The sequence below is a fragment of the Dendrobates tinctorius genome, unplaced genomic scaffold (genome assembly GCF_039654945.1).
Source record: "Dendrobates tinctorius isolate UK_male_01 unplaced genomic scaffold, ASM3965494v1 ptg000152l, whole genome shotgun sequence".
Lineage (NCBI taxonomy): Eukaryota > Metazoa > Chordata > Amphibia > Anura > Dendrobatidae > Dendrobates > Dendrobates tinctorius.
In genome coordinates, this window is record NW_027361819.1 from 763,810 (window position 1) to 788,537 (window position 24,728).

Sequence of the window (24,728 nt, forward strand, 5' to 3'; positions counted from 1 at the left end):
ATCCTGCAAATCACAATCAACCCCCCAACGAGTCTTGTAATATGATTTAGGATAAAAGCCAAATCAGAATCTCAATTTGCAGACACGGTGTTTCGAGCTACTGGCTCTCGTCAGTGCAAAGTATGAGAACTGATTTGGCTAGGTGAGAGGCTCTGGACTGAGGTCTAAAGGGTAAGGTTTCTCCTTGTGGAGAGTGACATGCCAGCTCTGGCTTGTCAAGGTAAGGAGGCTTATTCACCTTGCAATGCTCCTCTGGGAAAATAATATGCAAATTGCCTCTTCAGAGAAAAAGAGGACTTGAACTCTGTAGCTCCACCTGTTGGTAGTAGCGATCCTACAAGTCACAATCAACCCTTTAACGAGTCTTGTAATATGACTTAGGATAAAAGCCAAATCAGAATCTCAATTTGCAGACACGGTTTTTTCGAGCTATTGGCTCTCGTCAGTGCAAAGTTCTCATACTGTTAGATTTAGTGAGGTACAGGTTTCCGGTACATTCCAGTGCACAGAGGAGGATCAGGATGCAAGGTTGGCAGCGTATTGTACTGACCTCGGGTGCAGGATGCGGGTAAACACTCTGTGTCCTGTTGTCTCGGGGGAGCATCTGTGCGGTCAGGAAGGATTGCAGGAGCAGGGGTAGCTTTGTATTGGCTTTGTACATAGTCTCTAGTACGCAGAAGCGGGTCTTTAGTATCAAAATCAAAAAAACATTGTTTTATTGTTGCTATGTGTTCCTATGTTTTGCATAGCTGAAATCCTCCCTTCCATCAAGTTTGTCCCTTCTGTCTCCCTGTCTCCCTCTTCTGGGTGTGATGTCACTTCCTTCTTCTTCCCCCTGTGTCTCAGTCTCCATCTTGGCTTCATTAGAGGCACATGTGCTTTCAGTCTGTCTGAAGAAAGTCTTTTTTACCTGCTGCTGTGTGTATGCATTCAACAAGAATTCTTAAAGAAATAAAAGTCTCTTCTGGATTCTTCATAACATGTGTGCCGGCAGCTGAGTTAAGCTATCTGCGACCATCGCCAATTGTAAGTAAGGTGAGGAGATCCAGCTTCTCACAGAGCCATATTAGCAGCCACGGGCCCCGGGGACAGAATATTGCCAGCAAACACTCCTTATTGTGCCGCTCTCCAGAACTTCAGCGAACAAAGTGTCTTCTGTTATAAACAGAGATTTGACTCCTCAGTTCAGAGCACCTGCTGACATTTTCTGCACCCCATTCCCCCATTCTTATGGTTTCACGCATAGTCGAGTTGCTTAGCCTTGTTTTAATGTAGACGTTATGTTTTTTTTGGCTGCTATTCTTCCATAAAGACAACTTCTGGCTAGACCTTTCCAAACAGTAGATGGGTGTAGCTGGTTGCTCCTAGTTCTGATCTGAAGGTGCTGCTGGGCATCTTCTTATTTTGAAGTGATATAAGAATTATGTGTCTTTCATCTGCTGCACTAAGTTTCCTTGGGCGACCACAGTGTCTATGACCCTCAAAATTGCCTATTTGTTGGTGTAACTTGATAAAAGCTTGAACAGCACATCTTGAAGCCCAAGTACCTTAGAAATCTTTCCCTGGTAGACACCTTGCTGATGAAGTATTATTATTATTATTACTAGCTGAAGAGCCTGACGTTGCCCAGGCATAGTACCTAACTGTGGGTCCCGCTCTCTTCCTTAACAGCCCCGCTCTCCACCCGCCATCACGCTCTCTCCTTCCGCAGCCCCGCTATCCACCCACCATCACGCTCTCTCCTTACACAGCCCCACTCTCTACCCGCCATCCCGTTCTATCCCTCCGCAGCCGCGCTCTACATCCGTTTACCGCTGTCCCTCCACAGCCCCTTTCTCTCCCTCCACAGCCCCGCTCTCTTCCTCCAGAGCCCTGGTCTCCCGCTCTGTCCCTCCACAGCCTCGCTCTCTTCCTCCACAGCCCTGCTCTCCCGCTCTCTCCCTCCACAGCCCCGCTCTCTTCCTCCACAGCCCCGCTCTCCATGCACCGTCCTGCTGTATCCATCTGCAGCCCCGCTTTCCATCCGCGTCCCACTCTGATGCTTCATGTTTGGTTGTTGTCCCACTCTGATGCTTCATGATTGGTTGGTAATACACACACACATACATACATACATTCACTTTTATATATAGAGATTTATTTATATAGCACCATTGATTCCATGGTGCTGTACAGGAGAAGGGGTTACATAGAAATTACAGATGTCACTTACAGTTTACAAACTAACAATGACAGACTGATACAGAGGGGAGAGGACCCTGCCCTTTCGGGCTTACATTCTACAGGATGGTTGGGAAGGAGACAGTAGGTTGGTGGGTTTCAGCAGTTCAGGTGTTGGTTGAGGTGATATCTCCAGTAGTGGTGAGGAACCAGCAGGGTCATTGCAGGCTGTAAGCTTTCTTGAAGTGGTGGGTTTTCAGGTTCCGTCTGAAGGATCCGAATGTGGTTGATAGTCGGACATGTTGGGGCAAAGAATTCCAGAGGATGGGGGATATTAGAGAAGTCTTGGAGGCGGTTGGATGAGGAGCGAATAAGTGTGGAGGAGAGAAGGAGGTCTTGGGAGGACCGGAGATTACGTGAAGGAAGGTACCGGGAGATTAGTTCAGAGACATATGGGGGAGACAGGTTATAGCTGGTCATGCAGGTCAGTATTAATAATTTGAACTGGATACACTGAGGGAATGGGAGCCAGTGAAGAGATTTACAGAGGGGAGAAGCGGAGGAGTAGCGAGGAGAGAGATGAATTAATCAGGCAGCAGTGTTAAGGATGGACTGGAGAGGTGCGAGGGTGTTAGCAGGGAGGCCACAGAAAAGAATGTTGCAGTAGTCGAGGCGGGAGATAATGAGGGCATGCACAAGCATTTTAGTAGATTGAGGGTTGAGGAAAGGACTGATTCTGGAAATATTTTTGAGCTGGAGGCGACAGCAGGTAAAAAAGAGCTTGGATGTGCGGTTTGAAGGACAGGGCAGAGTCAAAGGTTACTCTGAGACAACGGACTTCCGGTACGGGGGAAAGCGTGATGTCATTAATTGTGATAGATAGGTCAGGTAAGGAAGATCTGTGAGGTGGAGGAAAGATGATGAGTTCAGATTTGTCCACATTGAGCATGAAGAAGCGAGAGGAGAAGGAGGATATGGCTGATAGACACTCCGGGATTCTGGACAGCAGAGAGGTGATATCTGGGCCAGAGAGGTAGATCCGAGTGTCATCAGCATAAAGGTGGTACTGGAATCCGTGGGACTTTATGAGTTGTCCCAGGCCAAGTGTATAGATTGAGAAGAGTAGGGGTCCTAGAACAGAGCCTTGGGGGACTCCAACAAAGAGAGGGTGGGATGAGGAGGTAGTGTGGGAGTGGGAGACGATGAATGTGCGGTTGGAAAGTTATGAGGAGATCCAGGATAGGGTGAGGTCTTTGATGCCAAAGGAGGAGAGGATCTGTAGTAGGAGGCAGTGGTCAACTGTGTCGAAAGCAGAGGACAGGTCTAGAAGCAGGAACATAGAGTATTGTCTGTTTGCTTTGGCTGTAAGTAGGTCTTTAGTAATTTTGGTCAGGGCTGTCTAAGTGGAGTGATGGGAGCGGAAACCAGATTGTAGATTGTCAAAGAGCAAGTTAGATGAGAGGTGGGAGGAAAGTTCAGCCTGGACGTGCAGCTCCAGGAGTTTGGAAGCGAATGGGAGCAGTGATTTGGGCGATAGCTGAACATAGCGGTTGGGTCGAGGGTTGGCTTTTTAAGGATAAGTACCTTCTGTATTATTTCTCTGCTCAGACTTGCCCTGGTATTTGATGTATGACAAGAAAGTCTTCCACAAGGTCATTTTTGTAGCAGATTGCCTTTTTTCACTCTGTTTTAAGGATCCTACACAGCTGCTTCCATTTCAGTTAATGACTGTTTCAACCTACACTTGAAACGATGATCGTTATCACCTGTGTAATAAAATTAGTTAAGCCCCCATCTCACATAGCGAGATCGCTGAAGCATCACCGATTTTGTGACACAACAGCGACCTCGCTACATGTGATACGCAGCAGCGACCGGCCCCCCCCGCTGGTTATCGCTGATCGTGCTCGAATGTCCTGGGCCATTTTTTCATCGTCGGCGTCCCGCTGGCCAGCATCCATCGCTGTGTTTGACGCCGACGAGCGATCTTGTTGGTGACGCAGAACTCAGGGACGAAGGCGGGAATTGTCAGAAAAGCTGCTGTGTGACAAGGTACCAACGACCGGCGAGGTCGTTATACGGATCGCCGGATCGTTGCTGCGTCGCTGAAGAGATCTGCCTGTTTGGCAGCTCACTAGCGACCATGTAGCGACGCACCAGCAATCCTTACCAGGTCGTATCGTTGTCGGGATCGCTGGTGCATCGCTATGTGAAACGGGACCCTTACTCATACATGAGACTAAAATCCCTGGCGTTGTGTAAGTGTAGCAAGAGTTAATACTTTGATTAAATTCTTTTAAGGCAAACAGTGATCACACCAAACATTCATTTGATTTATATTTTCCTTTTGTTCATTCACTTTGTATTTTGTTAATTGATAAAAAATAATTTAAACTTCTATGTGTTAAAGCTTTTTACTATGCAGAATACCTTAAAAACTAAGGCACAATACTGTATATTAATCTTCATTCATATAGCACCAGCATATTTACAGAACTTCACATTTCAGAGGTCACACATACAGACCATATCTGACATTAGGAGGAATGACCTGCTAGTAAGAGCTTACTGTGCTAGTCTTAAATAATAGCGCTGCCATTTTTAAAAAGAGGTTAATTCATAAAACTGAAGGAGCCATCACTAGAGTCAGTGTGTACAGATATGAAGGGACAAAGTGTGGTGGGAACTGCTAAATAGGAAATCGGTCAAATCATTTTTTATCTTCACATTTCATGGTTCCGACCTCACACTTTCCTGCCGTCCGCACTTACTGAAGCCCCCACAATCCTGTAAACGGCTCTTATTATGGGTCACTCTCCGCTTCTTTCACAAGGACCTCAGTGTATAAAGACCGTGGCTGCAGAATGGATCCACGTATAATCCAGCACTCAGCTCGGCCCTGACACATCGTCAATATAACACCAATATCTGTGGGGAGTGATATCGGCGAGACAGTCACTGCTTTCTGTATATAACCCCAGATATAGAAATACAGGGAAGATATTAACATCTTCCGTCCTTCTAAAGAGCCAGGATTTTGGTTTCTTCCTGAAGTTCTGCTTCTGTCTTCTCCTCGGCCTCTTCTGCTACATCAGTCTTGTTCACAGTAAGGGTTTTTATCATCCTACAAAATACAACACACATTACTTCTATTTTTGAACCTTCCAAGTCATAAAAGCTCAGGATGATGTTCCTTGTCGTGTCAGTGTTGCTCTGGGTACCGGGGATGTCTAACTATAACTGCAAGACCTGAAGGTCCAAAAATAATCGATGGTCACAGAAGAAGCTTCTTGGTGGTCTCCTGTGCTTTGTCTCTGATGACTGTATACTCCGCTAACTTATGGGACAATAGTCACTGTATATACAGGGAAATACTGAGGCTGCAGAAATCAACGGGGACAGGGATGAAATGGACAAAACATGGCATAATGATAGTAATAAATAAACAGTAAAAATCTGTATATACAGTTACATCTTATAGCCAGGTCATGGTAATATCTCACAATGGAAGAAAAGTAAAAAGAACTGACCCTAAGAGCTTACAGTCTAAAGGAGGTGGATATTATGTGCATTATGGCAATATGAGATGATCTTATTAGGGAGATCCCCATTTGGTGAAACTCTAGATGTCAGACACAATCCTCACACTACAGGATGGCTGATATCAGTGTAAAGATGTCTCAGCGGTCACTGACTGTCTCCTCACCGGCCGTCACCGGTAACACTGATCACACGCCGTCATTTACTGCACGATGTCAGGAGTGATAGGAACTTACCGTGTACTGATGTTTCCTAAGAATTGTATTGTGCTTTGTATTCCGCTTCCAATATCTTGTTTTGCAATTTGATCATTGTTTTGCTTTCTTTCACCTGAAATTGATTAAGATGAAATTAGTGGAAGTTAATCTTTACGGTTATAATATAAATTAAAGGATTGTGTCAGATAATTATTATCAGATAATGGGATTATTAGATGTTCAGCCTCAGTCACACAACCTGACTTCTTGTCAGATTGCACCATACTTTATTAACACAGCCGTGTATCACGTTATCTGATAAGTTATGGATTGCTACTTACAGTATGTCCAGGTTCAGAACCAATAACAGCACAAGAATACATAACCAGAACCACCATCAGTACAGAAATATATCACCAGAAATGTGGCACCAATATTCAAAAAGGAGGCAAAAACCGGGCCTGGAAATTATAGGCTGGCAAGTTTACCCTTCAGTGTGTGCAAAATCATTGAGGATTTTTCTAGGAGATGCTATCATTGAGTATCTCACTAAGAATAGCCTCATGACCCAACGTGGTCTTTGGTCTTCCGCAGCACATCCCGACACGATGTACTTAAAAATAATAGTGTGATTTTAATGCTCCAGAATAAAAATATCAGCCCATGTTGCTTCCCTGAATAAATAATTGCCCCTAACTTTTTCTACACAAAATATGACTCTAAATTGTCTCTTTTATGGTACATGGCATCCACACAATCCGCCTTATGAACTATGGCCTCTACACTACCACCGTCATGAATATGTCCTGCATAATGTCTCAAATGCTTTTGTACCCCCCATGTGATCTCCTTTCCACTGTCCCCAATCTGTTCCCTCTGCCCAGTGCCCCACTCCACTGTCCCTCTCCTCACTGTCCCCCAATATAACTCCTCTTCACACAAACTTAAATAGCAATAACAATGGAATTATCTTCTGCTCCAACATCGAGCTCTAACCTTTGCTGCTGTCCTCACTGCCTGTGCAGCAAGACTCCAGGAGGATGATATCATTTTCTCATGCCACTTCATCACTTGAAAAAAAACACATTATATTAGGGCAGGGGGCTGAATAGCAACGCTATTACCCTGATGTACCCTCTCAATTGAATCTTGTAATGGGGAACTGTTGTGAGTTCATTTTCCCCTTCACCGTCGATGTCTGATGAACTCCCTCTTCTGGTGAAGGAAGGTAGTGAGGCTGATTACCAAACACCTGATCTGGTAGATGATGACTGGGTAACAGGAAATTCTGACTGGATGTAAGGCAGCCAACGCCCTTCTGAGTCGCTGGTGATTTCTCTGCTGGATTCTTGGAGACCAGTCTGATTCCTGCTTCCCAAAGATAAGTTTTTACTCTGCTATTAAACTTATTAGTTTTGTTTTGTTTACCTTGTTTTTTGGAGTTCAGCCATCCCCGGTCGGGGGTGTGCTGAGTTCCATTTTTGTCTCTGATCAGTTTTTCTCTTTGCTCTGTCTTCAGAATTTACCTGAGTGCTGATATAGTCATTTTGAGGTCCTAGCGACTTCAGGTCCTGTTTTTCCTATCAGACAGTTGGGACATTTTTTGGTAGGGTTTTTTTCGGATTGCAGACAGCAGCTTTTCTGTCCTGTCCTTTTTAGTTAGCTTGGGCCCCATCGTTTGCTCAACCTATCTTTCTATCTGTGTTAGTGTTTTCATCTTGCTTCACCGTCATTATATGTTGGGGGCTGCCTATTGCTTTGGGGTCTGCTCTGGGGCAGTTTAGATTTCCCCTTTCTTTCTTTAGGCCTATTTAGTTCTCCGCCTGTGATCGAGGGGTCTAGGGCATCGTAGGAACCCCCCACGGCTACTGTTAGTTGTTGTGGATAGGATCAGGGGTCTGCAATCCGATAGCTACCAACCTCTCCGGTTTTCTGGACTTCGCTTGTATTTTTGTTTTTTCCTCCTTCGGTGACTCATTCATAACAGAATCACCAGCCATACCGCAGATCCTAGGGTACTCAATAGCAGGAAAGAATTGTAAAAAAAAAAAAAAAAAGAGTTAGTCAGAATTTTTTTTTTTGTGTATATTTTTTCCTCTATGTCTCTGAGGCCGTAGGGGGAATTTTTTTTTCTTTCACAATGGAGATGAAGCAATTGTCTGATCGTGTGGAGCAGCTCACTGCTGAAGTGTGGGGAATTTCCGCCTATCTTGCTCATTCACATGCTGCTGAACCAAAGATCCCTACTCCTGATGTGTTTTTTGGGGATCGGTCTAAATTTTTGAATTTTAAGAATAATTGTAAATTATTTTTTGCCTTGAAGCCTAACTCGTCGGGGAGCTCCGCGCAGCAGGTTAAAATTGTCATCTCTTTGCTGCGCGGCGATCCCCAGGATTGGGCGTTTTCTTTGAAACCTGATGATCCTATTCTTACTAATGTGAATGCATTTTTTCAAGCCTTGGGGTTGTTGTATGATGAACCTAATGCTATTGATCAGGCTGAAAAGGCCCTGTTGGCATTGAGCCAGGGTCGGGATTCTGCAGAGTTGTACTGTCAAAAATTCCGAAAGTGGGCGGTCCTTACTACCTGGAATGATTGTGCCTTGGCAGCTCTCTTTCGGAAGGGTTTGTCAGAAACCGTAAAAGATACTATGGTGGGATTTCCTGTTCCTTCTGGTCTTGATGATTCTATGTCATTAGCCATTCAGGTTGATCGGCGTTTGCGTGAACGCAAAACCGCACGAGAGGTGTTGCCACCTATTGAACAAATATCTGAACCTATGCAATGTGATAGAGTTTTGTCTAGGGCGCAACGTCAGGAGTTCAGAAGGCGTAATAAGCTGTGTTTCTTCTGTGGTGATGCCTCGCATATTATTTCTGTCTGCCCTAAACGAGAGAAACGTTTTGCACACACATTTGCTGTGGGTGGTGTTCAACCTAAGTTTCTTCTGGCAATTACTCTGATCTGCTCCCTGTCCACATTTTCCGCTAAGGCTTTTATGGATTCGGGAGCAGCTCTGAACCTGATGGACTTGGATTTTGCTAAACATTGTGGATTTCCTATGACACCTCTGCGGACGCCTATCCCTTTGAGGGGTATTGATGCTACTCCTTTGGCGAAGAATAAACCTCAGTTTTGGACCCAGGTGGTAATGCGGGTCGCCCCAGACCATCAAGAGAATTGCAGATTTTTGGTGTTGCATAATTTGCATGATACCATTGTTCTGGGGTTTCCCTGGTTGCAAATCCATAATCCAGTTTTGGATTGGAAATCTGTGTCTGTGGTGAGTTGGGGTTGTCGGTGTGCCCTTAGTGATGCTCCAGTTTTCTCCGCCTCTCCCCAGTCGCATGATGTTCCTGACTATTTGGCTGATTTTTATGATGTATTTAGTGAGAATGAGTCTGCGTCTTTGCCTCCTCATAGGAGTTATGACTGTGCAATTGAGCTGAGCCCTAGGTGTAAATTTCCCAAGGGTCGACTTTTCAATTTATCTGTACCCGAGCACGAGGCTATGCGATCCTATGTTAAGGAGTCGTTGGAGAAGGGTCATATTAGACCATCCTCTTCACCCTTAGGTGCTGGGGTTTTTTTCGTGGCTAAGAAAGATGGGTCATTAAGGCCTTGTATTGACTATCGTTCCCTCAACAAAATTACTGTTAAATATCAGTATCCGTTACCCCTGATTTCTGATCTATTCTCCAGAGTTAAAGGTGCTTGCTGGTTTAGGCTGGTTTCACATTAGCGCTTTTTAAGCGCACGCACGGCCGGGGGTAGCTCCGCCCCCGAGCCGACTCTTTGCCCGGCGTGCCCGCCCCTTGCTTGTAGCGCCGCCTCCTAGCGCACAGCGGCACCTGCGATCGGCGCACCCTATCTTTAGCATGGGGTGCGCAGATCGTGCGTAGGCCGTGCGCTAGTTGCGCTTTGACCTGCGCTGCGCACTTTTGACGGTGCGCCGTGCGCGCCAAAATCCGAAAAGTTTGATTTTGGCGCGCACGGCGCACCGTCAAAAGTGCGCAGCGCAGGTCAAAGCGCAACTAGCACACGGCCTGCGCACGATCTGCGCACCCTATGCTAAAGATAGGGTGCGCCGATCGCAGGCGCCGCTGTGCGCTAGGAGGCGGCGCTACAAGCAAGGGGCGGGCACGCCGGGCAGAGAGCCAGCTCGGGGGCGGAGCTACCCCCCGCCCGTGCGTGCGCTTAAAAAGCGCTAATGTGAAACCAGCCTTACAAAGCTTGACCTCAGGGGGCGTATAATCTTATTCGCATTAAGCATGGGGATGAATGGAAGACGGCGTTTAATACTCCGGAGGGACATTTTGAGTACCTGGTGATGCCTTTTGGGCTCACTAATGCCCCTTCTGTCTTCCAGTGCTTCATGAATGATATTTTCCAAGACTTGGTGGATAAATTTTTGATCATCTATCTGGATGATATTTTGATCTTTTCCAAGGATTGGGACTCTCATGTGGAACATGTTCGGACTGTGTTCCGGATTTTGAGGGAGAATTCCCTGTATGTCAAGGGATCGAAATGCCTTTTTGGTGTACAGAGGATTTCATTTTTGGTATTTATTTTGTCTCCGTCAACTATTGAAATGGACCCGACCAAGGTACAGGCCATTTATGATTGGGTTCAGCCCACTTCTTTGAAGGCCCTTCAGAAGTTTTTGGGTTTTGCTAATTTTTATCGTAAATTTATAGCTAATTTTTCTGGTATTGCCAAACCATTGACTGATTTGACTAAGAAGGGTGCTGATGTGCTGAATTGGTCTCCGGAGGCTGTTTCTTCCCTTCAGGAGCTGAAGCGAAGGTTCACTTCTGCTCCGGTTTTGCGGCAACCTGATGTCTCACTCCCGTTTCAGGTAGAGGTGGATGCTTCTGAGATTGGTGCAGGAGCTGTTTTGTCCAAAAAGATCCTGTAACATCTAAAATGAATCCCTGTGCTTTCTTTTCCCGAAAGGTCTCCCCATCCAAACGTAACTATGTTGTGGGGAATTGGGAACTGTTAGCCATGAAATGGGCATTTGAGGAGTGGAGACATTGGTTGGAGGGAGCTAAACATCAAGTCGTGGTCCTTACTGACCACAAGAATTTGATTTACCTGGAGTCGGCCAAACGCTTGAATCCTAGACAGGCTAGGTGGGCCTTGTTTTTCACACGTTTTGATTTTGTGGTCTCTTTTCTTCCGGGCACTAAGAATGTCAAGGCAGACGCCCTCTCTAGGAGTTTCTTTGCTGATTCTCCTGTTGTGACCAAGCCTGCTACCATCTTAGGTGAGGGCAGGGGTGGATTAAGGGTAGCCAGGGCCCGGGGCAGTTCAGACTCTGTGGGCCCCCCTCGTCACGTGACGGGGGTCACGAATCGTAGAGCCACACTCTACATAGAGAATAATGGGGCCTCCAGCACCGACCTCCACCCGCAGAGCCACACTCCACATAGAGAATAATGGGGTCTCCAGCACCGACCTCCACCCGCAGAGCCGCACTCCACATAGAGAATAATGGAGCCTCCAGCACCGACCTCCACCCGCAGAGCCGCACTCCACATAGAGAATAATGGAGCCTCCAGCACCGACCTCCACCCGCAGAGCCGCACTCCACATAGAGAATAATGGAGCCTCCAGCACCGACCTCCACCCGCAGAGCCGCACTCCACATAGAGAATAATGGAGCCTCCAGCACCGACCTCCACCCGCAGAGCCGCACTCCACATAGAGAATAATGGAGCCTCCAGCACTGACCTCCACCCGCAGAGCCACACTCCACATAGAGAATAATGGAGCCTCCAGCACCGACCTCCACCCGCAGAGCCGCACTCCACATAGAGAATAATGGAGCCTCCAGCACCGACCTCCACCCCCAGAGCCGCACTCCACATAGAGAATAATGGAGCCTCCAGCACTTACCTCCACCCGCAGAGCCGCACTCCACATAGAGAATAATGGAGCCTCCAGCACCTACCTCCACCCGCAGAGCCACACTCCACATAGAGAATAATGGAGCCTCCAGCACCGACCTCCACCCGCAGAGCCGCACTCCACATAGAGAACAATGGAGCCTCCAGCACTTACCTCCACCCGCAGAGCCGCACTCCACATAGAGAATAATGGAGCCTCCAGCACCTACCTCCACCCGCAGAGCCGCACTCCACATAGAGAATAATGGAGCCTCCAGCACCGACCTCCACCCGCAGAGCTGCACTCCACATAGAGAATAATGGAGCCTCCGGCACCGACCTCCACCCGCAGAGCCGCACTCCACATAGAGAATAATGGAGCCTCCGGCACCGACCTCCACCCGCAGAGCCGCACTCCACATAGAGAATAATGGAGCCTCCGGCACCGACCTCCACCCGCAGAGCCGCACTCCACATAGAGAATAATGGAGCCTCCGGCACCGACCTCCACCCGCAGAGCCGCACTCCACATAGAGAATAATGGAGCCTCCAGCACCGACCTCCACCCGCAGAGCCACACTCCACATAGAGAATAATGGAGCCTCCAGCACCGACCTCCACCAGCAGAGCCACACTCCACATAGAGAATAATGGGGCCTCCAGCACCGACCTCCACCCGCAGAGCCGCACTCCACATAGAGAATAATGGAGCCTCCAGCACCGACCTCCACCCGCAGAGCCGCACTCCACATAGAGAATAATGGAGCCTCCAGCACCGACCTCCACCCGCAGAGCCACACTCTACATAGAGAATAATGGAGCCTCCAGCACCGACCTCCACCCGCAGAGCTCCACTCTACATAGAGAATAATGGGGCCTCCAGCACTGACCTCCACCCACAGAGCCACACTCTACATAGAGAATAATGGAGCCTCCAGCACCGACCTCCACCCGCAGAGCCGCACTCTACATAGAGAATAATGGGGCCTCCAGCACCGACCTCCACCCGCAGAGCCGCACTCTACATAGAGAATAATGGAGCCTCCAGCACCGACCTCCACCCGCAGAGCCGCACTCCACATAGAGAATAATGGAGCCTCCGGCACCGACCTCCACCCGCAGAGCTGCACTCCACATAGAGAATAATGGAGCCTCCGGCACCGACCTCCACCCGCAGAGCCGCACTCCACATAGAGAATAATGGAGCCTCCGGCACCGACCTCCACCCGCAGAGCCGCACTCCACATAGAGAATAATGGAGCCTCCGGCACCGACCTCCACCCGCAGAGCCGCACTCCACATAGAGAATAATGGAGCCTCCAGCACCGACCTCCACCCGCAGAGCCGCACTCCACATAGAGAATAATGGAGCCTCCAGCACCGACCTCCACCCGCAGAGCCGCACTCCACATACAGAATAATGGAGCCTCCAGCACCGACCTCCACCCGCAGAGCCGCACTCCACATAGAGAATAATGGAGCCTCCAGCACCGACCTCCACCCGCAGAGCCGCACTCCACATAGAGAATAATGGAGCCTCCAGCACCGACCTCCACCCGCAGAGCCGCACTCCACATAGAGAATAATGGAGCCTCCAGCACCGACCTCCACCCGCAGAGCCGCACTCCACATAGAGAATAATGGGGCCTCCAGCACCGACCTCCACCCGCACTCCACATAGAGAATAATGGAGCCTCCAGCACCGACCTCCACCCGCAGAGCCGCACTCCACATAGAGAATAATGAAGCCTCCAGCACCGACCTCCACCCGCAGAGCCACACTCCACATAGAGAATAATGGAGCCTCCAGCACCGACCTCCACCCCGCAGAGCCACACTCCACATAGAGAATAATGGAGCCTCCAGCACTGACCTCCACCTGCAGAGCCACACTCCACATAGAGAATAATGGAGCCTCCAGCACCGACCTCCACCCCGCAGAGCCGCACTCCACATAGAGAATAATGGAGCCTCCAGCACTGACCTCCACCTGCAGAGCCACACTCCACATAGAGAATAATGGAGCCTCCAGCACCGACCTCCACCCCGCAGAGTCGCACTCCACATAGAGAATAATGGGGCCTCCAACACCGACCTCCACCTGCAGAGCCGCACTCCACATAGAGAATAATGGAGCCTCCAGCACCGACCTCCACCCGCAGAGCCGCACTCCACATAGAGAATAATGGGGCCTCCAGCACTGACCTCCACCTGCAGAGCCGCACTCCACATAGAGAATAATGGAGCCTCCAGCACCGACCTCCACCCGCAGAGCCGCACTCCACATAGAGAATAATGGAGCCTCCAGCACCGACCTCCACCCCGCAGAGCCGCACTCCACATAGAGAATAATGGGGCCTCCAACACCGACCTCCACCTGCAGAGCCGCACTCCACATAGAGAATAATGGAGCCTCCAGCACCGACCTCCACCCACAGAGCCGCACTCCACATAGAGAATAATGGGGCCTCCAGCACTGACCTCCACCTGCAGAGCCGCACTCCACATAGAGAATAATGGAGCCTCCAGCACCGACCTCCACCCGCAGAGCCGCACTCCACATAGAGAATAATGGGGCCTCCAGCACCGACCTCCACCCGCAGAGCCGCACTCCACATAGAGAATAATGGAGCCTCCAGCACCGACCTCCACCCCGCAGAGCCGCACTCCACATAGAGAATAATGGAGCCTCCAGCACCGACCTCCACCCCGCAGAGCCACACTCCACATAGAGAATAATGGAGCCTCCAGCACCGACCTCCACCCGCAGAGCCACACTCCACATAGAGAATAATGGGGCCTCCAGCACTGACCTCCACCCGCAGAGCCGCACTCCACATAGAGAATAATGGAGCCTCCAGCTCCGACCTCCACCCGCAGAGCCGCACTCCACATACATGGCTGCTCTCAGTGCTCTGTGCTGTGCGCACAGGACCTGTGATGAGGTCACAGGAGGGGAGGAGACAGGGGTCACATGATCGGGGGCCCTGACACCTTACCTCCTGTGATCTCATCACAAGCCTTTGCACGCTACCAGCAGCATCAGCGTTCAGGCTACTTGTAGATGCTGCTGGTAGCAGAGCACATAATGCCGCCCCCACGGTCACTCACTTTTAGGTGGGGAGAAGATGGAGTGCCATTGCAGCAGCCAGCAGGAATGTGGTGGGGGCCCCCTTAGAAGCTCTTGTGGTGGGGCCCCGGGGCTGAAGCCCCGCCTGCCCTGCCTATAATCCGGCCCTGCGCGGTGGCGGATTATAATGGGGCAATTTACTGGCCTGGGCTGTGGGCCCCTTAACCCCACTGGGCCCGGGGCAACTGCCCAAATTGACCTCATTATAATCTGCCACTGGGTGAGGGGGTAGTTCTTTCTGCCATCTCGCCCGATTTGAGATGTGCTCTGGAAGAGTTCCAGGAGGACAAACCTGAGCGTTGTCCCAGTGGAAAGTTGTATGTTCCTGACCAGTGGAGGAAGAGAGTGATGTCTGAAGTTCATTGCTCTGCTTTGGCTGGTCATCCAGGTATTTTTGGTAATAGAGATCTGGTGAGTCGGTCTTTTTGGTGACCCGCCTTGTCTCGTGATGTCAGGAATTTTGTGCAGTCCTGTGGGACTTGCTCTCGGTCTAAACCTTGTTCTCGCTCTAGTGGGTTGTTGATGCCTTTGCCGGTGCCCAGGAGGCCATGGACCCATATTTCAATGGATTTCATCTCTGATATGCCTGTCTGTCAGAGAATGACTGTTATTTGGGTGATTTGTGATAGGTTCTCTAAGATGGTCCATCTTGTACCACTCCCTAAGTTGCCATCTTCCTCTGAGTTGGTGCACTTGTTTTTGCAACAGGTGGTTCGCTTGCACAGGATTCCTGAGAACATTGTATCTGACAGAGGAGTTCAGTTTGTGTCTAGATTTTGGAATACTTTCTGTTCCAAGCTGGGAATTCAGTTGTCCTTCTCCTCTGCGTTTCACCCTCAGACCAATGGGCAGACGGAGAGAACAAACCAGACTTTGGAGTCTTATTTGAGATGTTTTATTTCTGCTGATCAGGATGATTGGGTTTCATTTTTGCCCTTGGCCGAATTTGCTTTAAATAATAGAGCTAGTTCTGCCACTTTGATGTCACCTTTTTTTTGTAACTTTGGTTTTCACCCTCGATTTTCTTCAGGGCAGGTGGAGTCTTCTGCCTGCCCAGGTGTTGACACTGTGGTGGAGAGAATGCAACAGATCTGGGACCAAGTGCTGGATAAGTTGTCTCTCTCCCAGGAAAAGGCCCAGCGGTTTTCCAACCGACATAGGACCATTGGTCCCCAGTTTAAGGTGGGTGATATGGTTTGATTGTCATCAAAGAATATCGCTATGAAGGTGGCTTCTCCAAAGTTTAAACCTAGATTTATTGGACCTTACAAGATTTTGGAGATTCTTAATCCAGTCTCTTTTCGCTTGGCTCTTCCTGTTACATTTAAGATCCATAATGTGTTTCATAAGTCTCTGTTAAAGAGGTTTGTTGAGCCAGTAGTTCCTGTGGTGGTACCTCCTGACCCGGTATTGGTTGAAGGTAATGTGGAATATGAGGTTGAGAAGATACTGGATTCTCGCCTGCCTAGACGGAGACTCCAGTATTTGGTTAAATGGAAGGGTTATGGCCAGGAGGATAATTCTTGGGTCCCTGCATTCGATATTCATGCCGAAAGATGGGTTCGTGCCTTTCATCGGGCCTATCCTGATCGCCCTGGTGGCGTGGATGAGGGTTCGGTGACCCCTCCTCAAGGGGGAGGTACTGTTGTGAGTTCATTTTCCCCTTCACTGTCGATGTCTGATGAACTCCCTCTTCTGGTGAAGGAAGGTAGTGAGGCTGATTACCAAACACCTGATCTGGTAGATGATGACTGGGTAACAGGAAATTCTGACTGGATATAAGGCAGCCGACGCCCTTCTGAGTCGCTGGTGATTTCTCTGCTGGATTCTTGGAGACCAGTCTGATTCCTGCTTCCCAAAGATAAGTTTTTGCTCTGCTATTGAACTTATTAGTTTTGTTTTGTTTACCTTGTTTTTTGGAGTTCAGCCATCCCCGGTCGGGGGTGTGCTGAGTTCCATTTTTGTCTCTGATCAGTTTTTCTCTTTGCTCTGTCTTCAGAATTTACCTGAGAGCTGATATAGTCATTTTGAAGTCCTAGCGACTTCAGGGCCTGTTTTTCCTATCAGACGGTTGGGACATTTTTTGGTAGGGTTTTTTTCGGATTGCAGACAGCAGCTTTTCTATCCTGTCCTTTTTAGTTAGCTTGGGCCCCATCATTTGCTCAACCTATCTTTCTATCTGTGTTAGTGTTTTCATCTTGCTTCACCGTCATTATATGTTGGGGGCTGCCTATTGCTTTGGGGTCTGCTCTGGGGCAGTTTAGATTTCCCCTTTCTTTCTTTAGGCCTATTTAGTTCTCCAGCTGTGATCGAGGGGTCTAGGGCATCGTAGGAACCCCCCACGGCTACTGTTAGTTGTTGTGGATAGGATCAGGGGTCTGCAATCCGATAGCTACCAACCTTTCTGGTTTTCTTGACTTAGCTTGTATTTTTGTTTTTTCCTCCTTCGGTGACTCAGTCATAACAGGGAACTGGATTTAATCTTTTGGCTCCCCCAGGGCGAAACGGCCAAATACCACTCCTGAATCTCTCCTCTCATGTATTTACATCCCCACCCTGCAGTATATCACTCTCCTCAACTGCCCTTTACACAGCTCCATTCTGAAATGCATTCATCCTCTAAGCTCCTCTGTCTACATCCCTGTCCTGCAGTACATCACTCCTCTTAGCCTTCTGTATAGAGGATCATCCTGTAGAGCACCACTCACCTCAGCCACCTAATATACAACCTCATCCTGTAATTAAGTGCTCCTCTCAACCCCTGTACTCTGCCGTACCCTGCAGTATAACATTCCTCAGCCCCTAGACACAGCCCCATCCTGCAGTATATCACTCCTCATCCCCTAGATACAGCCCCATCCTGCAGTATATCACTCCTCATCCCCTAGATACAGCCCCATCCTGCAGTATATCACTCCTCAGCTGTGATATACAGTCCCAACCTGCAGTCTAACATTACACAGAAACAAAATACAGTTGAATTGTTCACTTCTTAACTCCTAAATACAACTCCATCATGCAGTATATCACTCCTCAGCCCCATCCTATAAGCAGAAAAGCAAAAGTCCTAACACAAGATCCCAACTTTCAAATGCAGGAAGAGGGTCGTTGTGGCAATTACAGTTAAGCTTGCCCCTACTGAAGCTCTTTAGTTTTCTCACACAACATGATGGTCCCCACACACCTCTCCACTAGTATTGTATAGCTTTGCAGGAAGTACAGGGATTGGACTTTAAAGGACAAGGGGGAGTAGTACAGTTAATGTTTCTTCTGATGAAGCCCCTTCAGACTGGGACATCTGGTAGAATGATTGTCTGGAGATGAAAAGATTATGCTGCCATGAGTCATGTGTCTGCCAGCAGTAAAGCCTCCTGAGACCCTTCATGTGTGGGGTTCTCAACCATGGAAGAGTCTCACTCACAATTTGCCTAAGAATATTCCATATGGTCAAAAGTAAAGGATGAGATCTAAACCTCCTCCAAGAGCAACTTGTCCCATCATCCAAGAGCATTTGCATTTTTCCAACATGATGGAGACCATGCCACAAGGCAAAAGTGAGAACAAGGTGGCTCAATGAGCAAAACAGTGACATTTTGGGTCAACGACCAGGAAACTCCCCAGATCTCAGTCCCATGGAGAACCTTTTGTGAGTCCTTGAAAAGCGACAAACAAAGCCCAGAAATTGTGATAACTGCGATCACTGATGAGACAAGAATGGGCTGCCATCAGTCAGGATCTGCCCAGAAGCCGATCTCCAGATGCCAGGACAAAGTATAGAAGTCTGGAGATTAAGGGGCAGCGCTGGAAATATTAATTATTTACTAAAACCTAATGTATTTGTTAATAAGGCCGAGTTCACACGTGGCGTTTTTTTCACGTTTCCGCGGCGGTTTTAACCGCGCGATTTTGCCGCGAAAACGCGAAAAATAAGCATCCCATGCATTCCTATGGGATTCCGCAATGCTGTGCTAATGCTGCGGTTTTTACCGCGGCGGAATCGCTTCGCGGTAAAAACCGCAGCATGCTCATTAATTTGCGGAATCGCGGCGATCCCGCACCCATAGGAATGCATTGTTCCGCTTATTTCCCGCATGTGGCTGTGCACACCATGCGAAAAGTAAGCGGAACATTTGCGGATGGTACCCACGGTCCGCAGGAGAGGAGACTGTCCTCCGGGCTTTGGGTACCATATCCCTGTAAAAAATAGAATTTAAAATAAAAAATATTGTTATTCTCACCTTCCGACGTCCCGCGCAGCATTCCCGCTTCTCTTCACGCTCTCGTTCCCAGTAATCCTTTGTGAAAATGCTCGCGATGACGTCCCTTCTCGCGGGATCGCGAAGTCTCGCCGGTCATTCGCGTGACGTCATTGCGAATTACCGTGAGACGTCGCTAGAACTGACGTCATCGCGGGCATTTTCGCAAAGGATTACTGGGAACGGATGTGCGGGATGTCGGAGGGTGAGAATAACACCGTTTTTTTTTTTTTTTTACATTCTATCTTTTACTACTGATGCCGCATAGGCGGCCTCAGTAGTAAAAAGTTGGTCACACTTGTCAAACACTATGTTTGACGAGTGTGACCAACCTGTCAATCAGTTCTCCAAGCGATGCTACAGATCGCTTGGAGAACGCTAGCATTTTGCAAGCTAAATACGCTTGCAAAATGCTAGTTTTTCCGCGGGAAAATCGCAGGAATTTAAAATGCGATTTTCCCGTGGACTGGAAATCCGGAATTCTCGCGGTAATTTCCGCGAGAGTTCCGGTACGTGTGCACTTAGCCTTAAAGTGCAAAACCATATAAAAATGATTGTGAGTCAGTAACCAGAGAAAAATACGGCTAAAAGAGCGAAAAACACTGAAGACGTGAAATATCAAAACCAAAATGTGTGTGAGTGTCAAAACATTTGGCTCGACTGCACATGAGGCAACACCACAGTATTGCAATATGTAATAAAAACCGCAGACTAGTCTTCATAGGAGTACCGTCATGGCAGCCACACAGGTCTGCAGATCACCAGCTGCCATGGCAACCCACTGGCATCCCGCAATTGTCTGCGTGGAGCTTCTTTGAACGGCGCATATGCTGTAAGTGCGGTTGTAAGAGATCGACAGCAGCACTTAAGAAGTTAACAGCAGCAAAGGCAGATGATGGCTGAATAACACTGCTATTGTCTCCTGGCAATAGTCAACTTTTGAGCCTTCTGGGTTCCCTCCAATAACATAAATCATCACAGAACAAGTGAAAAATGTGAGATTACTGAGGGTCCAAATACTGGGACCCATGGCCATTTACTAGAAGTAAGTACACCCGCCCCTCCTACAAGGCTGCGGTATGCTACTTGCTAGCAGCCACTGATGAAACTTATTTCTACTGTCTGGGCGTGCCACACTTGTTCCGTGCTGGAGTACCTGATCTGCAGAGGGGCCAGGGTGTGGGGAAGCGCCCTCCTGTTATGGTAGCTGGCACAGGTGCACGGGAACTTAGAAAGTAGGGGTGCACCTGGAAAGAGGATAACGGCGGCCTCTGGCCAGAAGCACCGCCGAACTAAGAATGAGGTTGCCGGAAGGCGTTACATCACGCGGCTGAAAGCGACGGATGCGAGGAGGGGTCAGAGCCAACCAACACGTTTCGCAGGACGCGGTTCGTCTTCTTCAGAGCAAGTAGCATACTGCAGCCTCATACTGGAGTATACCGCTAGCACCTTAAATGTAGCGCAGTAATTTTCTACCTTCTCAACTCAATTTGTAAAAATCCACATATAATTCCGGGTCACTCACCGATGTGTAGGGGTCCGGTGCTCCGCTCTATGGGGCGCTCCTCGCTGGGATGCTCCACTCTGCAGATGATTTCTGATCCTTGGTCTGAATTTATTGGGGTAAAAGTCAATGAAGCTTCACAGGAATAAGTGTTATCTGCCTGTTTCTTCTCCTTCTCTGACATTTTGTAAATTCTGTCCACATTTGATGATTCTCTGGGCAGAGCGGTCACATTTCCTTCTTTCTTTGTAAACCAGGTAACAGATAGAAGATTGGGGAAATAGCCGGATATATCACAGGTCAGGGCGGCTGCTTTACCATCTTCCAGCTCGGGGACATTGATAGATCCGACATGTGGACGCCAGGGAAAATCTGCAAAATTTGGAAGATGAGAAATTTACACTGGGTTCTGTATAAGTGTCAGACATCTTGTGTGGCAATCTGTTAATCCCTTAGCCCAAATGGACATTACTGTATCTGAGCCGAGGTCCATATGTGTGTAGGTGGCTCAGGAGCCGAGCCTGCTCCACAAATGGTGGACGCCAGCTGTGTTACACAACCAGCATTTGCCGGTACCAGAGCTCAGCTCCATCTGCTGCTGTTTAACCACATAGACGATGTTATCAATTATAAGAGCGACACATAAATGAGTCAATCACCGCTGTGTGTACGCAGCAGCTCCCATCGGCCACCCAAGCATGACACGATCGTGACGATATTGAGAAGAATGGTGGACGGAACAACTGGGGACTAATTTGGTTCATAGAAGACCATCTGTGTCTATAAAGTCTACATGCCTTAAAAGAGCAAGCTGTGTTATAGAATAAATCCTAGACAGATAGATGGATATCGTGTTTACCTCTGACACTCAGTGATTTTGTCTCTGACGTCTCTGTCCTCTTGTGTTCCCACTTTACAATCATTTTTATCTCTGGATCTTTGAATGGATGAACAGAAATGTAGACGACACTGGTGACCTCATATGTGAGATCATCGTCCCGGGCACTGATTGTCTCCACCGGTGATAATCCATGTTCACCAATCTTATCTTCCCAGGTCCAGGAGATTTTTATATCTTTAGGATAAAACTTCTGTAGATTCAGAGAGAACTGAACACGAGATGAATCGGCCATAGTGATCGCTATAGGGGCCGACATCTGGGGTTTACCTGGAAGAAGGAGCAGAAGTTTGTCTCATTGTCTGCCCTCGGGGTCATGTAATGTCTTATACATCGTCCAATTCTCCCTCAGAATCAGGAATCATCCTCCGGTCATTGCACCCCCCAGTATGAAGGAGAACGGTCACCTTCTACAGGAGAGAGACCACTTACAAAGAAATAACAGCCATTATAATGTATTAATATAATTACTGCTGGAATGATGAATATGAGTTGACTTCGTTTATTAAAATTTAGTGCATTTACCAGAATAGTTATTAAGAGTTCTAGCTTATTTCAATGTCTTAGCTAAATAATAATAATAATAATAATAATGATAATAATAAAAATAATACCACCATGTGAAGGATTATTTTTTGCCAGACTTAGTATTTTTGAATGTTACAATTTTCTGGTACAAATGATGTGTTGAAAATTTTATTTTCTTTGGTGGAGTCACAAAGGTGAATAAAAAAAATGGAAAACTCTGAATTATGTTACGTTCACTTTCCGTCTTTTTTTCAAGTGCTCACCTACAGGTAAATGTTATTCCATAGGTCAGTACGGTTATGGTTATACAAGATCTATACTTTTTTTAAACTTTGGTTACTTTTACACAATAAAATCCATATTTTTCACAAAGTATGGTTTAGTGTCACCATATCCTGATGGCCAATACCTTGTTATTTTCTCATTATCAGAGCTGTGTGAGGGTGTTTGGGGGCTTGTTTTTTGAGGGATAAGTTGAAGTCTTTGGTGCCATTTTGTTGTACACCTGATTTTTTTTTTATCACGTTTTATTCCAATTTTTGGCAAGCAGATGAGTGAAAAACAGCAGCTGTATTGTTCTCTTTATGATATTCATTGTACAAGTTCACTTCCTAACACCCTGTGACATAGTGTCATTTTTGTCAATGGTCACTAAGGGTTGAATATAGCGGGATCAGGATCTGAGCCTGCTTCATGCCAGGCAGACGCCGGCTGTGTTACAAAGCCGACTATTGCCTGTAACTGATAGCGGCATTTAAATGACTCCATCCTGCGCACAATCTCCCACCCACGCCTCCTCTCCCCCTATACAAAGTAATCATGGAAAGCTGATATGTTACCATTGCAGGCAGGAGCTTTCTGAAGACATCCGTTCCTGCCATACTGTTCCTTTCCAGATCACTCTACAGCTCTGGCAAAAATGAAGAGACCACTTTCAAATTTTCAGTTTGTCTGATTTTTCTCTTTATATTTTTGAGTAAAATGTAAATTGCTCTTTTATTCTATAAACTCCTGACAACATGTCTCCGAATTTCCAAGGAATAAATTTTGTATTTATTTTCAGAAAATGATAAATGGTCAAAATAACAAAAAAATAAAAATGCAGAGTGCTTGCAGACCTCAAATAATGCTAAGAAAACAAGTTCATAATCATTTTGAAACAACAATACTAATGTTTTAACTCAGGAAGAGTTCAGAGATCAATATTTTGTGGAATAACCATGATTTTTAATCACAGCTTTCATGCGTCTTGGCTGCTTTCCACCAGTCTCTCACAAGGCTTTTGGGTGACCTTATGCCACTCCTGGTACAAAAATGTAAGCAGTTCTTCTTTGATGGCTTGTGACTCTCCATCTTCCTCTTGATTATATTCCAGAGGTTTTCAATAGGGTTCAGGTCTGGAGAATGGGCTGCCCATGACAGGGATTTCATGTGGTGGTCCTTCATCCACACATTGATTGACCTAGCTGTTTGGCATGGCATAGTGTCCTGCTGGAAAAAAACAGTCCTTGGAGTTGGGGGAACATTGCCTGAGAAGAAAGAATCAGCTGTTTTTCCAGGATAACCTTGTGTGTGGCTTTTTTCCTACGCCCTTCGCAAAGATTAACCTGCCCAATTCCAGCCTTGCTGAAGCATCCCCAGATCATCACCGTTCCTCCACCAAATTTCACAGTGGGTGCAAGACACTGTGGCTTGTACGCTTCTCCAGGTCTCTGTTGTGAGTTCATTTTCCCCTTCATCACTGAGGCCCGAGGAATTCCCTCTTCTGGTAAGGAGAGGTAGTGAGTCTGATTATCAGACACCTGAGATTAATGATGATGACTGGCTGAGTGGAGTCACAGACTGGATATAAAGCTGCATACGCCCATTCCTCCCTGCGGGTGATTTCTCTGTGGTATCCTTGGAGTCCAGTCTGAATTCCTGCTCTGCTAAAGTTAAGTTTTCCTCCTGGCTTTTTGCATTTGTGCCTTGCTTTGTTTTTTCTGGATTTCAGCCATTCCCTGCTGGGGTGAGCTGAACTCCTTAGCTCTGTCTTCTGAAAATACCAGAGTGCTGATTTAGTTTTGAAGCTTAGTTGCTTCAGGGTCTTTTTCCATTTCAGCTTGCTGGCCTATGTTTTTGATAGGGTTTTTTGCCGACTGCAGACAGCAGCTTTCCTTTCCTTTCCTGTTTAGATTAGATTGGGCCCCAACGTTTGCTCAGCCTATCTTTCTATCTGTGTCAGTGTTTTTTCATCTTGCTTCACCGTCATTATATGTTGGGGGCTGCCTATTACTTTGGGGTCTGCTCTGGGGCAGTTTAGATTTCCCTTTCTATCTTTAGGCTATATAGTCCTCCGGCTGTGTTCGAGGGGTCTAGGGCACCGTAGGTACCCCCCACGGCTACTGCTAGTTGTGTTGATAGGTTCAGGGGTCTGCAATCGGATAGTTGCCAGCTCCTCTGGTTTTCTGGACGTAGCTTCTATTTTTGTGTCTGCCTCCTACGGTCACTCTATCATAACAGAATCACCCGCCTGACCGCAGATCCTAGGGTACTCAATAGCAGGAAAGAATTGCAAAAAAAAAAAAAAAAAGTGTGTATATTTTTTCCTCTATATCTCTGAGGCCGTAGGGGGAATTTTT

The 24,728-nt window shown here is 47.5% G+C and overlaps 1 protein-coding gene across 2 annotated transcripts in view; it reads right to left on the reverse strand.

Annotated features, from left to right (window-relative positions):
* Nucleotides 1–2,115: 2,115 nt before the first annotated feature.
* LOC141050662 (uncharacterized) overlaps nt 2,116–24,728 on the reverse strand; it is a 56,296-nt gene continuing 33,683 nt past the window's right edge. For both annotated transcript variants that reach the window (XM_073547252.1, XM_073547253.1), the window contains 4 exons: nt 21,541–21,849; nt 20,703–21,053; nt 5,937–6,030; nt 2,116–5,284 (listed from right to left, as the gene is read on the reverse strand). In XM_073547252.1, coding sequence (XP_073403353.1) covers nt 5,182–5,284; nt 5,937–6,030; nt 20,703–21,053; nt 21,541–21,849 — 857 coding nt within the window. In that variant the 3' untranslated portion in view covers nt 2,116–5,181. The remainder of the gene's footprint in view (nt 5,285–5,936; nt 6,031–20,702; nt 21,054–21,540; nt 21,850–24,728) is intronic.